General features: G+C 38.6%; 1 protein-coding gene across 1 annotated transcript in view; it reads right to left on the minus strand.

Moving 5' to 3' along the window:
• SMG1 (SMG1 nonsense mediated mRNA decay associated PI3K related kinase) overlaps positions 1 to 14615 on the minus strand; it is a 117153-nt gene that overhangs the window by 76242 nt on the left and 26296 nt on the right. Inside the window, exons 2-4 of the mRNA XM_008141541.3 lie at positions 4210 to 4373; positions 2279 to 2434; positions 403 to 539 (exon numbers count right to left, since the gene is read on the minus strand). Of these exons, the coding sequence (XP_008139763.1) occupies positions 403 to 539; positions 2279 to 2434; positions 4210 to 4373 (457 nt within the window). The remainder of the gene's footprint in view (positions 1 to 402; positions 540 to 2278; positions 2435 to 4209; positions 4374 to 14615) is intronic.

A 14615-nucleotide genomic window follows, 5' to 3' on the forward strand; every position in this document is an offset into this window, starting at 1 on the left:
TTTGTCCTTGAGAGAGTTTTTCCATTTACTTGGCGCTGGTCACCAGACCAAACTCACTCATGAACAAAATATGTAACCCCTACCCCAATTTCACATATGAAAAACAACAGATATTTTGTTCTGAAACACAGAAAAAAATTTCTGAGGACAACACAATACATGTGTTAAAAGCACTTTATTGCAGAACCAATGTGGATCCAATAATGGTAGATAAATTACAGAATTAGGGGCATTAAATTCTATATCATCATAATACAGGCCAAATTTATCTAGAATAAGAAATCCCTATTATTGCTCCTTAGAAGCAAACCTATTCTCTTCTTAAACCACTCCGGATAGCATTTACCTAGTTTACTATGGAAACATAAAAATTATCAACATTTCCAAGCATGCTATACTTACCAGTTTATTTTCTGGTTGCTGAATAAATTCCTTCAATTGCTTTACAGTAGTCAGTCTTCGGTCTCTGTCGTCTTCCCGGGTGATCCTCCGAAGAAGATTCGACAGTCGAGACTCATCAGAGTAAGACATCGATCGCTCTGTGAATATAAACATTTTGTTATCCATTGAGTATAAGTAAGCGTAGAATTATATCACAAATATTTTAAAGTACATCAAAAATCATAGTCCGCTGGACAATGAAAGCAGGTCCCATCACACTTTTGTTCATCACTATATAAACCAAGCCCCAACAGACAGCTGGGAACATGACAGACCCTCAGAAGAGAAAAACCTCAGTAAATATCTCATTTTAGAGGATCAGCTGAGAGAGAATCAGAAGAGAATTCCGTTAAAATAAGATTAGAAGACTGGGTAAGACTTTCAAGAAGGAATTTTTAAAAAGGGTTAGAAATTGTTTTCTTCAGATCTATTCCAAACTGTTTTCAACTTCCAAGTAAAGAGCATGGGTATGGTAAAAGACTTCGATAGGTTAGGGGTAAATTCTCAACCAGGGAGAAACAGGCTATATGTTTCTATTTCTCACCTAGGTATCCCACTGGAAGGCTCAGAGCCTCTTGTTCACATTATGATCATTTTCCTAGCACAAAGTTTTGATGAATTGAAATCATGTTTCACTATCACCTACTATGTGTAAGGTATGCTGCCACTCAGAAAGTGGCAAATCAGAACTTTCTTCCCTTTACTTTTTAATAAGAACAAGTGGGAATGCTCAAACAATGTTTGACAATAAATAAAGATGCATTTAAATATTAAATAATTAACCAATGTACATTAACAAACCATGCCAAAGGGTCTAACATTTTCATTTCTCTCTAAGGCATGGAAGAAAAACTACAATAAAAGAAATTACAACATATGAGACAAGAATTAAGAATTTCTGAAATCCCTAGCCCATTGAATATTTCAGTAAGAATGAATACAGAATATGTCATTAGGATACCAGGCTGGAAACCTAGGTTCTATTTACAATTCTGCCAACTGCTTAACTCGGAACCTGTGAGGAGAAAGAATTAGACTAACTTAGTGTTAGAGTCGCTGTCCAATTTCTATCACACATAAGTCTAAGACTTCAAACACTATTTAGAAACAGTATAACTTCTGATTTAACATTCTACTTCTGGAAACTTATTTTTTTAAAAATCATTTCCAAAAGCTATATGCACAAAAATGTTCACCAAGATCCACACAACACATACATACACACACCCCAATGGAAAAAGTCATAAACTAAATGTCCAAAGAGTAACTCTTTCCAACTAAGTATATAAATCAGAAATCTTGATTTCACACTCAGTTTTACCAATAAAATAAATTTCTCTTTTAGGAAAAAATTTTTTTTTTTACCTCTAATAGCCTGAATTTTCAGGGTAATTTATCTATATACACTGAGGCTTGTGTTATAAGGCAGAAAATGGCATGAGTGTATTTAACTTCAGAAAGGGTCCACTCCATGTATACCCATATCCCCCACTGGCATTAGGATTCAAAGACATGCAGCAATAAGAAGCCCACTGTACACATTCAATAGCCACAATCATCAGGAAAACCTTTCTTTAAAATCTTACCCAGTCTTCCAATCTTATTTTAACAGAATTCTCTTTTAAAAAGTATTAAAAACTTTCTGGTAGGACTTTACTCTTAATTCATAGGAAAAGGAATGCAAAAAAAATTATCATGTGCACAGGTTTTTCAACTCAGAGTAAATTAACCAATTCACACATGTGCAAGGTATTAGTACAAAATAAGGTATTTAGGAGAAGAGGAGATACAGGTCTTTGTGGAACATGTGTGTGATCCGCAGTTTGCCCAGTCTTACCCTGTGATTTCCTCATGTCTTTGATGGCTAATGCACGGCTGCCATGCTGAACACTGGTGAACTCAGGGGTGGTCACATTGTTAACCCTCAGCTCTTGCCCCAACGACTTCCGACCATAAGTATTTTCCCCAGATCCTCCATTGACACTGTAACCACCTAAAAACAGCAACATTTATGTTATTTAAATAAGGCTCTTGGTTTCACTCAATGAATTCCTGAGAGTTCAGGATCTTATTACCTATTCTACAGTTCAACCAGCCTTTGTTTCTCTTACCTGTGCTGCCGGCCTTGAAGCCATTTTTTAATTTCATTTTAATATCTTCAATAGAAGATAAGAGAAATGCAAACTAAAGTCAGATTTGCCGGGCGGGAAGAGATTAACAAATGAACTTATATGCATATATGCATAACCATGGCCTGGGGAGGGGACTGGAGCAGGATGGAGAAGGTCAAGGGGATGGGAGTGGGGGGCAGGGATCTGTAATACTTTCAACAATAAAGATAAATTAAAAAAAAACAAAAACTTTTGGGCCCTGGCTGGTGTGGCTCAGTTGGTTGGGCATTATTCCGAGCACTGAAAGGCTGCAGGTTTGATTCCCCATCAGGGCACATGCCTGGGTTTCAGGCTTGACCCAATTTTGCAGGGGAATGGAGGAGGCAGCTGATCGATGTTCTGATGTTGTTTTTCTCCCTCTCTACCTCTTCCTTACTCTCTCTCTCTAAAGATCAATAAAAATACCTAAAAACAAGCAAACAAACCAACAAAAAAACCACAAAAAACCTTTTGGGACAATCCTGGCAGGGTAGCTCAGTTGTTTAGAGCGTCATCCCGATATGCCAAGGTTGTGAGTTTGATCCCAGATCAGGACACACCCAAGAATCAACCAATGCCCTAGTGCCGTGGTCGGCAAACTGCGGCTCGCGAGCCACATGCGGCTCTTTGGCCCCTTGAGTGTGGCTCTTCCACAAAATACCACGACCTTGGCGAGTCTATTTTGAAGAAGTGGCGTTAGAAGAAGTTTAAGTTGAAAAAATTTGGCTCTCAAAAGAAATTTCAATCGTTGTACTGTTGATGTTTGGCTCTGTTGACTAATGAGTTTGCCGACCACTGCCCTAGTGGATAGAGCATCAGCCTGTGAACTGAAGGGTCCCGGGTTCAATTCCAGTCAAGGGCACATGCTCAGGTTGCAGCCTCAATCCCCAGGGGTGTGCAGGAGGCAGCCAATCAATGATTCTCTCTCACTGATGTTTCTATCTCTCTCTCCCTCTCTGAAATCAATAAAATATAGTTTAACATGTTAAGCGCCCACCCTGTTTTGTCTTCCAGACGGATAGTGTCAGTCACCAATGACTGACACAGGGCTTAACGTGTTAAAAAAAAAGAATCAACCAATGAATGCATAAATAAGTGGAACAACAAATCTATGTTTGTCTCTCTCTCTCCATCCTTCTCTCCCTTCCTCTCTCCCTAAATATAAATAAATAAATAAATAAATAAATAAATAAATAAATAAACAAAAAAACAAAACACTTTTGGCAAGTCTAGAGGAGAGATGGTAGTCAACAGAGACTTCAGCCTTAGTGATACTGTATTTTTCTTTTTTGGCAAGGAAACTGCATTTCTGTATTATATGTATATAAAGAGTGTTTTAATTTTTTAAATTTAAGGGGATAAACTTATGAAGTGTCAAAAGTCTCACTGTATTTTATATACATATGTTTTTTAAACCACCTACCTCTAAAGTCCAGGGTTTCTTTCCTCTGCACCATGGTGCGCTGCCTATTATGAGCTGCTGTTTACTTTGACATTTTATTAAATATAAAATAGCTATATTTTAAGCATATTAGAAGAGGTGCAGAAGGGAGAGGAAGGGGAGGGAGTGATGGGTAGGTTGAAAAACATGCCCCTACAAATAAGGAAATATATATACCCTTTTCGTCATTCTGTATGTCAACGTGGATTCTGGTATCATCGTGCCTTTGCCGAGACACCACAGCTGAATTCGAAGGTTGCAGTCCATAAGAGGAAGACCCACCCCTATCTCTGGATGAAGAATATTTTAAATTATCTGGGTCGGCTGATGCACTATCAGTTCTGTAAAGAGAAAGGAGTATTAGATTAGAACTTTAAACAAATATTTCAACAGTAATTTTCAACCGGTGTGCTGCAAGAGGCACACTAGTGGTTCCACAAGAATTTTTAAAACATGCAATGCCAGACTATTTAGTCAGGAATACTGACCTCTTTTCTCTTAGATTGTCAAATAAAAAAATATGGCAACAGCCAATACAACAACAGCTGTCCAGTGTGAATGAATCAAAATTAATACCTTTTTTATTTCCCATTGATTTCTAGAGAGAGTGGAAGGGAGAGAGAAACATCGATGGGAGAGAGACACATTAATTGGTTGCCTCCTGAACACACTCCTACAAGGGCTGGGAACCTGCAACCGAGGTATATGTCCTTGAATGAGAATCGAACCTATGACCCTTCAGTCCTCAGGCCCATGCTCCAACAACTGAGCCAAACTGGCCAGGTCTACACCTTATTTTTTGGTCAGACTGGTGTGCCACAGAATTTTAGTAATTAGTGTGTGCCATGAAATGAAAAATGTTGAAAATCACTGGCCTAAGTATTAAATCTTTCTTTTATATAAGCCTCTCTTCTCTCCACCTTTTATATTTTTTAAACCATTACTCTTATAAATAAGCACTCCAGTGTCTAATAAGTCTCAACTGGGAAGGGTTCTGTCAATGGATGAAATGCCCATTTTTCAGCTCCTTCTACTACTATTCTAAGGACCCATTTAGAAATATGAGTAACTACAGGATTAAGATTCCCAACTTATCCCACTTTGCTCAAGACTTAACTGATTTTAGCACTGAAGTCCCATGTCCTAGGAACTCCCTCAGTCCTAGGCAAACTGGGACACTTGGTCACCCTGGTCCAGGGTTCTCTTCACATGACTTGATAAAAGTAGTTCCTTGGGGAGAATGCCTAAACAAAGAGGCTTTTGTCTGATTCATGTTTAGGAATATGGAAGGATTTATCTTCAGTTGCCCATTACCTTTGCCTATCTGGGAAGTGACCCTGTCAATTGTAGACAGTGGCATAGAGTGATATGGCAGAAGGAGGGCCAGAGTTTAGCGTTCCGAGTAGCTCTTAGATCCTGCACTTCATGGGGAGGACTCAGGACTTCCTGTTAAGACTTTAGAGGATTGTGATCCTGCTTTCAAGACTACTTGGTGAAAGAAAGAAAAGGGAGACATATGTACTACTATTTGTAATACCTTAAACAACAACAAAAAAAGACTACTTGGTGAGAGGAGAGCTAATCTGAGAGCATAGCTGGAAGTGAATCCCTAAATTATGAACTCAGTGGAAGACATGGCCTCTGAAAGCCAAGGTGATACCAAGGCAACCATAGAGTAAGTACCACCTAGAGAGAGAAGAAGAGGGAGAGGAAGGAGCAGGAGGTAAAAGAAGTAGTTCTTTCTCCCAGGGGAGATTTAATTGGTGGGAAAAATTAATCTTCCCAGTTATAAAAAACAATAGCAACATATGAGGCAGTTGCAAAGTTTTACCAAATTATTTATTTATATTATATTTATTTGTTTATTTTCCAGAGAGGAGTGGGGGGTGGGGTGGGAGAAACATCAATGATGAGAGAGAATCACTGATTGGCTGCCTCCTGCATGCACCACACTGGGGATCAAGCCCACAACCTGGGCATGTGCACTGACCAGGAATCGAACAGTGACCTCCTGGTTCATAAGTCGATGCTCAACCACTGAGCCATGCCAGCTGGGCCCAAAATACTTTTAAAGTACTGCCTCACGGCAATATGGCATTCTCTCTCTCACCTGAATGTGTAACTTATTTGATGGAAAATAAATTACAGAATGACATTTGAAAGCAAGTTCAGTGGGATGGATATAAGGAAAGAACACATTAGGTGCAAAGTAAGATTATTCTAATGAATTGCAATATTGAAAGCTCCACCGAAGATTCCTTAACTATAAAAAATATCTATTAAAATTCTAAAAAGTGAGGAAAATGAAAGATATCAGGAACCCAATAAAGCTAAGTTTGAAGGTTGCAGTTCATAATCTATATAAAAATCAAGCATTGTCAGCTCTGGACGGGTAACTCAGTTGGTTAGAGCATCGTCCTGATACACCAAGGCTGCAGGATTAATCCCCAGTGAGGCACATGCAAGAATCAACCAATGAATGCATAAATGAGCGGAACAGCAAATCAATGTTTCTCGTTCTCTCTCTCCCTTCCTATATCTCTCTAAATTTAATCAATATTTTTTTAAAAAATCAAGCATTATTCAGGATAAGCCTGGATACTTGAATATTAATAAGTGAGGGGTACAGTTCTAGGGTAAAAATTAGTGTCCTTATCCAAGGATCAGCTCTATGCCTCAATGTCCTCATCAGTAAAATAGGGAGCTAAGCTTGATAATTTCTCATGAACCTTATTCTTCCAAGCATCAATCATAAAGTATCAAATAAGACAACACTACATACCATATGGCAACATTTTAAAACGTTCCTCTCCTGCTGATATTTCTTCTGAAAAGAACGGCCTTTTGGAAAATAAATCACTTTTATGATACTTACTGAAAACACCTTCTGAACTCATAATTATTTGGAAAAATTAAGGACAATGACAAGAGCAGAAGCTACTCTATTTCTCAATCCCCATGACCCTACCCCATTAATAAAAATGACTGCAGTGTTTGTAAATATATTTAATTTAGTTATCATCCTTTTATTGCCCTCACCCACAAAAATACTAAACATGAAACTTTGCACAGGCTCAATCAGACACCTGATCTGTATTTCTGTAACCATTTGTTAATATAGAATACAAACAATAAGTCCAATTAAACTTGGATACCTAAGTGTCATAAGTTTACATTATTCCTAAAGGCTCTCAATTTGAAACTTGTTAAAATTCTGTAACCCTAGCATACTAGAAGAACTAAGACTTCATAATGGAGTATCTTCTTCAAACATATAGGGTTCATTAATTGCTAGACAAAGCTCAGTACTTTCAACATATGGGAAAACAAAATCAATGAAATTTCAAGAAAAATGTATGAGGATATTTTCTAAGTATACTAAGTCTATAAGTACCGTTAACACAAAATGGAGCATGAGGACTTTTTTAAAAAACTAATGTAAAAACATTCCCCATGTATCCAAAAATAGCACATTAAATATTCACCTATAATAATCCATAACATACCATTAATTTAAAGGGAATTGAAAAAAGAAAAAAATAAATAAAGGGAATTGAAAAATAAAAGAGAGCATATGAGCTTTTCTAACAGGTTTTGAACTTTCTGTATGTTTGGCATCTAACACAACCTGGGAAAGAAAGTTATTAGGAAATGAATGAAGTAAAATAATTCTGAAACACCTAGATAAATGAGGTCTACTAATATTTAAATATCTGAATTTCCTTTTCATTATGTTTATGTATCACATATATTTCCCTTAAGAGTTAAATATTTGTATTATTTTCTGGTAGCATAGCAGTAGACTTAAAGCAGTAGAAAATACAGATCTAAAAAAAGATCTGGTCTCAAATCCCAGCTCCAGCACCGAAAAAGTACGTATGACTTTGCACAAGGTACTTAATCGCCAAGCCTTGGTTGTCTCTGGCTTAAAATAGAGGTAATACCTATCTAATATGGAAGGTTGTTGTGAGGCTTAAATAAGAAGATGAATTCTTAAGAAATACTCAGCTTACAGTGTACATACGCTCTATTATCATAGTACTAAATTAACTCAAGGTTTCCAGTCTAACAAATAATGTATAAGTAGTTCATGAACATATGACGACAATAAAAATAAGTTCTTATGCTCAATATACAGCAGCTTCTAAGTTCTTCATTGAAGAAATTAAGCAATCTACTCCTACCAACAAATACATTTCTGACTAATGAGTACTGATTTCAAACTAAATTGAAAAAAACACACACAAAAAAACACACACACAAAAACAACCACACAAGAAACAGGAGTGACTTCCCAATTTGTTAGAAATACAGGTTTTTAAAATTCCATGAGTTATGACCACCAAGATTCCCCTCCACCCCCAGAATTTGGGTTTTCAGAGATATAAATCAAAATATTCACTAGGGTAGAACCACTGTCTAAAAACTCCCTAATTGCCAAGTTTTTTTAATACTAACTCATTAAAACATTTCCAACCAGAATTCAAGTTACTGGTATTCTGAACACAAAAGCACAAATGGTTCAGCATTTACACAAGATCTCTATTTTATAATTTCTAGACTGCTTAGGTCTCAAAAAAAAAAAAGTCAGTATCAGGCTGTAATCACCAACAAGATTATCCTAGTCCAATAAACAGAAAACTGTTAAAGAAGAGAAATGAACACTTAAAATGAGGCAATCAAAGGCACAAAATAGGAAATGCAGATTTGAACTCAAAGAGGCAGGCATAAATGTTAAGCTAGTTATAAGGGCTGAAAAAGCTATCATCTGCCAGAATTAGTATCTCAATATAGTGATAAAAGAAAATGTATCTTTTGAGACTAAGAATCCTAGAGCAAGGATCCAAAAATACCTCCATAGCCCCTTTAATACTCTAAAAATATTATGGAGAGAAAAAAAGAAATGCATAAATTTCCCCAAAATGATTAAACTGAAGTTAAAGCCTGATGTACATGCCACACGAGAGGTAAGTTTCTAAAGCTCATACCTCAAAAATCGCATACTGTATAATATGGAGCCTTTGTGATGTTTTGCATCAAGTCAATCTGTAAGACAGTAGTTACAATATTAGTGAAGGCAGTGGGTTAAAACATTTGTTGTTCACACATGAAGCAAATATCATTCATGGATTAGGTGCTTTTAGTCAAACTATGGCCCTCTAGGTTTCATATGTTGAAGCAAAAATTGAAATGGAAAGCCACTCTGTGCCTCAGAGGATAGAGAGGCTTAAGCAGGCAACCCCCAAAAGTTTAATATATAGAAAAATTTAAATGTTCCTTATAACATACAAATCACATGCAAATATAGTTACCGCTCATTTTAGTGGTCTATTCTCAGTATATAGAAAATGTAACAAATCTGAGGAGTCATTCATTTTTGAATGACCCAAATCCTCAGACCTCAAATCAACAATCCATCATGTATTACAGGATAGTATCTCCTGGATAAATGTGGTCCAGTTCTTATAAGCATTATAAAGAATAACCGGAAAAGAAAGAAAAGAAAAAAGAAAAGAAAAGAAAAGAAAAGAAAAGAAAAGAAAAGAAAAGAAAAGAAAAGAAAAGAAAAGAAAAAGAACCATTCTGGAAGTATGAAGCCAGGGAATTCCCTATCAGGAAGCATTTCCATAAAGCACCCTGAAATGACTTGATGCAAACACCACACCTGGTGGTGCCAGGGGAATAAGCATCATATTGCTTCAAGTTGTTTTTAAGTAGGGTTATTAAGGGATTTTGCATTCATGGTGAGATCTAATTTGTAATGGGTATCAACCAGGAAATAAGATTGTACTAAAGCCAATGAGGTGGGAATGCATTTGTTCTCTAAAGCAGGGGTGGGGAAGGTGCAGCTCACGGGCCATATAAGGTCCGCGAAATCATTTGGTCTGGCCCTGCCACAGCAACCACAGGCGTGACTTGAAATTCAATAAATCTAGAAGCTTTTTTCATAGCAACATAAATTTATATTAAGGGTATTATATTAAGCAAATTATGTTATAAATATCCAAATGGCCCTTGTCAGAGAAAAGGTTCCCCACCCCTGCTAAAGCAATGGTACTCAAAGATAGTGTCACTGTCACAAAGCAGTTATAGAATATGCCAAGTTTTTCATACTAACAGTTAATATCATTTGAAAGTGATTTACCTTTTTTAGATATAAATTCAAGGTTATCCCTGTGATGTCTCTTACTCACCTGGATTCAGACATGCTTTCATGAGGAATAAGAAAAAAGGTGAAACTATGCATAACCTTGGGCCTTGTGTACATCACTTTCACATTAGAAACACTACTCTAAAATGAGTCTAGGGCTAAAAATTTCATTTGGGAGGCTCAGGGATTTCATTACATGAAACTCTTCTCATAGGAGAAAATAGTAAGTTCAAATTTAATGAAACAGAATTGAACCATCATGCCAAACTTGTAAATGAAACATCAGTTTTACAATATTAAAAAATATTAACTTTATATAAATTCTTGATAAAATTTCCTTAGCTCCTTAAGTATTAAGTGTCTATAAATAGGTTCTTTGTTACCAATTTTTAAGTATTACTCAAACTCTCAACTAAATAGCCACTGTGGACTCAAAATACAAAAATACATTTATTGTAAACTTGTAAGACCTTTTACCTTTCCCAAAGAGAGGTCTAGCCTTTACCTGGAAGTTAATCTCTAAACTCTTGGAACGTCATACCTAATAAGAGTGTTACTGTTCACCAGGGTTTAGGGCCACACCAGAAAATGTCATTTTATGGTAAGGGATTTCAGTCACATGAATCATCTCAATCTCCAGAAGGGCTGGAGACTAAATTCAGCCATGTGGGCAGTCAATCATGGAGCCCAATAAAAATTCTGGACACCCAAAGCTGGGGTTAATACTCCACGCTTATTGTAATGCATCAATACCATGAAAGTAATACTGTTCACAACTCCACAGGGAAACAACTGGATGCTCCACATTTACAACTTTCCTATACTGTCCGATTTTAATCGATATCCTTTAGCTGTAAAAACCTGTAAACCATGAGTATAAGATTTCAATAAGATCTTTAAGTTCTGGTGAATTATCCTAGTCCTCCCAACTCGCAACTGGTGTCAGAAATAAAGGTGGTCTTATGGATCATGCCCCCTCTAACTCTGCACCTATATTTAAAACCACTGAGTATATTTTAATCCATAATTTAAAGACTACATTTTTTTTTAATAGTATCTTTAGCAAACATAATAAAGAACTGACTTTCAGTGCAGGAAGTCCTCATTTAACACTGTCAATAGGTTCTGCAACTTTAAGTGAAATGACATATAACAAAACCAATATTACCTAATTGATATAAGTAAGAGATAAGATCCTATGGTATCTTATGGACATTATACCAAAACATTATTCAAGGACCTGCTGTAGTTTATTTCCCTTCCAAGGAATCTCATACACCCTCTAATGGCAGACTTCTAATCAAACTAACCAGAGGGAGAAACAAAGCAAGTTAACTCTAGGAGGGCACTACATTGGATCTTAACCTTTGCTTTGGGTGCACAATTGTCTTCAGTGAAAAGGTTGGTGAACACACCACTGCCATGTAGTTCTGACAACTGTGTCTTCAATGCTGTGCACATTTCCCTACCCAGGGGGGTCTCACCTTTCCAAAACAGTTTTCAAACTTTCTGTACCTTCCTCCTTTTCCCAGCACTGTCCGTGGATGACCTTACAGATCCCTGCTTCATTAGAAAACCCCTGGTGAACAAACCATTCTATAGCATTCTCAATTAGAGCTAATAATTTTGAGCTCCTACATGTCTGGTAGGCAACTTACCAAGCAGTTTACATACATTTATTATAACCCTTAACATAATCCTATCAGTTACCATCTTACAGATGAGGTAACTATCGTTCCATTACTGACCTAAAGGTGCACAGCTTGTAAATGGCAAGAGGAAGAACTCAAACTCAGGTCTAACTTTAGAGTTCTTCAACACTCCGAGACTGCTGCCAACTTCTTTCCAATACATCCACAAATTCACCTACATCTGCACACACAGCCTTTCTATCACCCTTACATAATGGAACAGGTACACCTCGTATCTACAGCAACCCTCTGGATCCACACATTCCCCCTATCTTCTAAGATATGCCTGGGATCTCCCCCTTTTCTTTAACACATCATCTATACTAATAAAAGGGTAATATGCAAATTGGTCACAATGCCCTCACAGTAACAACCGAATAGCAGGCTGCATTGGGTGACCAGGCTGGCAGGGGGGTTATCGAGGGACGACCAAACGACTGACCAGCAGACTGCATGGGGTGACCAGGCCGGCAGGGGGGGTTAGTGAGGGATGACCCAACAACTGACCAGCAGGCTGTGTGGGGCGACCAGGCCGGCAAGGGGGGCAGTTGGGGGCGACCATGCCGGTGGGGGGGGGGAGGCAGTTGGGGGAGACCAGGCCAGTGAGGGGGCAGTTAGGGGCGATCAAGCTGGCAGGCAGAGGCGGTTAGGGGTGATCAGGCTGGCGGGGCGACAGTTAGGGGCGATCAGGCAGGTGAGCAGTTAGGAGCCAGCAGTCCCAGATTGTGTAAGGGATGTCCAACTGCCGGTTTCCGCCCAATCCCAGGCAGTTGGACATCCCTTGAGGCGTCCCGGATTGGAGAGGGTCCAGGCTGGGCTGAGGGGACCCCCCCTCCCGCCCCCGTGCATGAATTTCATGCACCGGGCCTCTAGTCAGCATATAATAAGAACTCTCTAGTCTTTACTTTGTCTCTCGACTCTTCATAGACAAATCTCTTGAGAAAAATTTATCTTCCTTGCCTTCACTCATTTTTCAACTATCTGTAATCTGTGTTCCACTGTCAGCACTTCACCGAAACTGTTCCTACCAAAAAGTAGGAACTTTCACTTATGATCTCTAAAATGCCATACACCCGCCATGGTCAGTGACTCAGTTGGTTGGACCGTCATGCTATGCACTGAAAGGTTGTAGGTTCGATTCCTGGTCAGGGCACATGCCTAGGTTGCGTATTCATGGGGCACGTACAGTTGGCAGCCAATGTTGCTCTCTCACATCGACCTCCCTCTCTCTAAAAAATCAATCAGCCAATCAATCAATTAAAAAAAAATCCAATTGGGTCTCAAAAGAACTGTTGGTCCAGGGGGAAGCTCGCTACAGATTGATTCATTTGCCTGTCAGCATAAATATTATTGCTCGTCTCACATTCAGTTCTTATTAGTATATATCTAGTGACATTTGATCTCGTTCATCTAGAGGAAATGAGGAACAACATAGACTGAGGAACAAGAACAGAACCAGAAGCAAGGAGGCATCGATCGGACTATCGGGCCTCAGAGGGAGGATAGGGGAGGGTAGGGGGAGGGTGGGGGGAGGGGGAGAGTTCAACCAAAGGACCTGTATGCATGCATATAAGCCTATCCAACGGTTAAGTTCAACAGGGGATTGGGGCATGCGTGGGGAGAGGGGTGGGATGGGAATGGGGGGATGAGGACAAATATGTGACACCTTAATCAATAAAGAAATTAAAAAAAAAAAAAAAATCCCACCCATTCTTTTCAGTTCACCTTGCTCAATGCTCCAATGACTTGCTTTAGACAACTGTCTACTCACAGTCTTTCTCAATACCACTCTAAATTTTTTTTAGTAACTTTAATTCCAGTGACTCTTTCTACTTTTTCCCAGTCTATGTACTTTGTTCCTTCTTCATTCCTTTTTAACCATGGTAGATTTCATGGTCTATCATTTTTTTCTCATATTTTTATTGATTTCAGAAAGGAAGGGAGAGGGAGAGAGAGATTGAAACATCAATGATGAGAGAGAATCATTGATTGGCTGCCTCATGCACACCCCCTTCTGGGGATAGAGCCCACAACCCAAGCATGTACCCTTGACCAGAATCGAACCTGGGACCCTTTGGTCCATACGCTCTATCCACTTGAGTCAAACCGAGTAGGGCTACTCTATCATTTCAATAACACTCTTGCCAATCCCCTAAACCTCCTTTAATATTTCCCTCACACCAATCTGGCAAAATCCAACCATGGATAAACCCAATTATCAATTATCCATCATCCATCAGTAATCACCACATTCTCAGGTACTTCAATGTTCATCTCCCATTTGCTACATGCATTATCTAGAACTTCCCCATTCTCTTCAGATTCCAAAATACTGTAACTGCCTCCACACATTTTGTCTCACTCACACTCACAAACTCTCACCTGCATCCAATTCTAGAGGCCTTGATTACAACTTCATCTACTTCCATCTCTTAAGTTTTCCCACCAAACTGAATCCTCTCCTTAAATATATAACTTTCTAATGTCTCTTCTTTAAAAACACAAAAACAGCCCTAGCCAGCACACTGGAAGGTTGTGGGTTCAATTCCTGGTCAAGGGCACGTACCTGGGTTGCAGGTTCCATCCCCACCCCGAGTCAGGGCACATGAGGGAGGCAACCAATCAATGTGTCTCTCTCCCATTGATGTTTCTCTCTTTCCTCTACCCCGCTCCTTTCCACTCTCTTAAAAAACACACACACAAAAAAAAACTCAGCCCTAGCCGGTTTGGCTCCATGGATA

This window comes from Eptesicus fuscus, chromosome 4 (assembly GCF_027574615.1).
Source record: "Eptesicus fuscus isolate TK198812 chromosome 4, DD_ASM_mEF_20220401, whole genome shotgun sequence".
Lineage (NCBI taxonomy): Eukaryota > Metazoa > Chordata > Mammalia > Chiroptera > Vespertilionidae > Eptesicus > Eptesicus fuscus.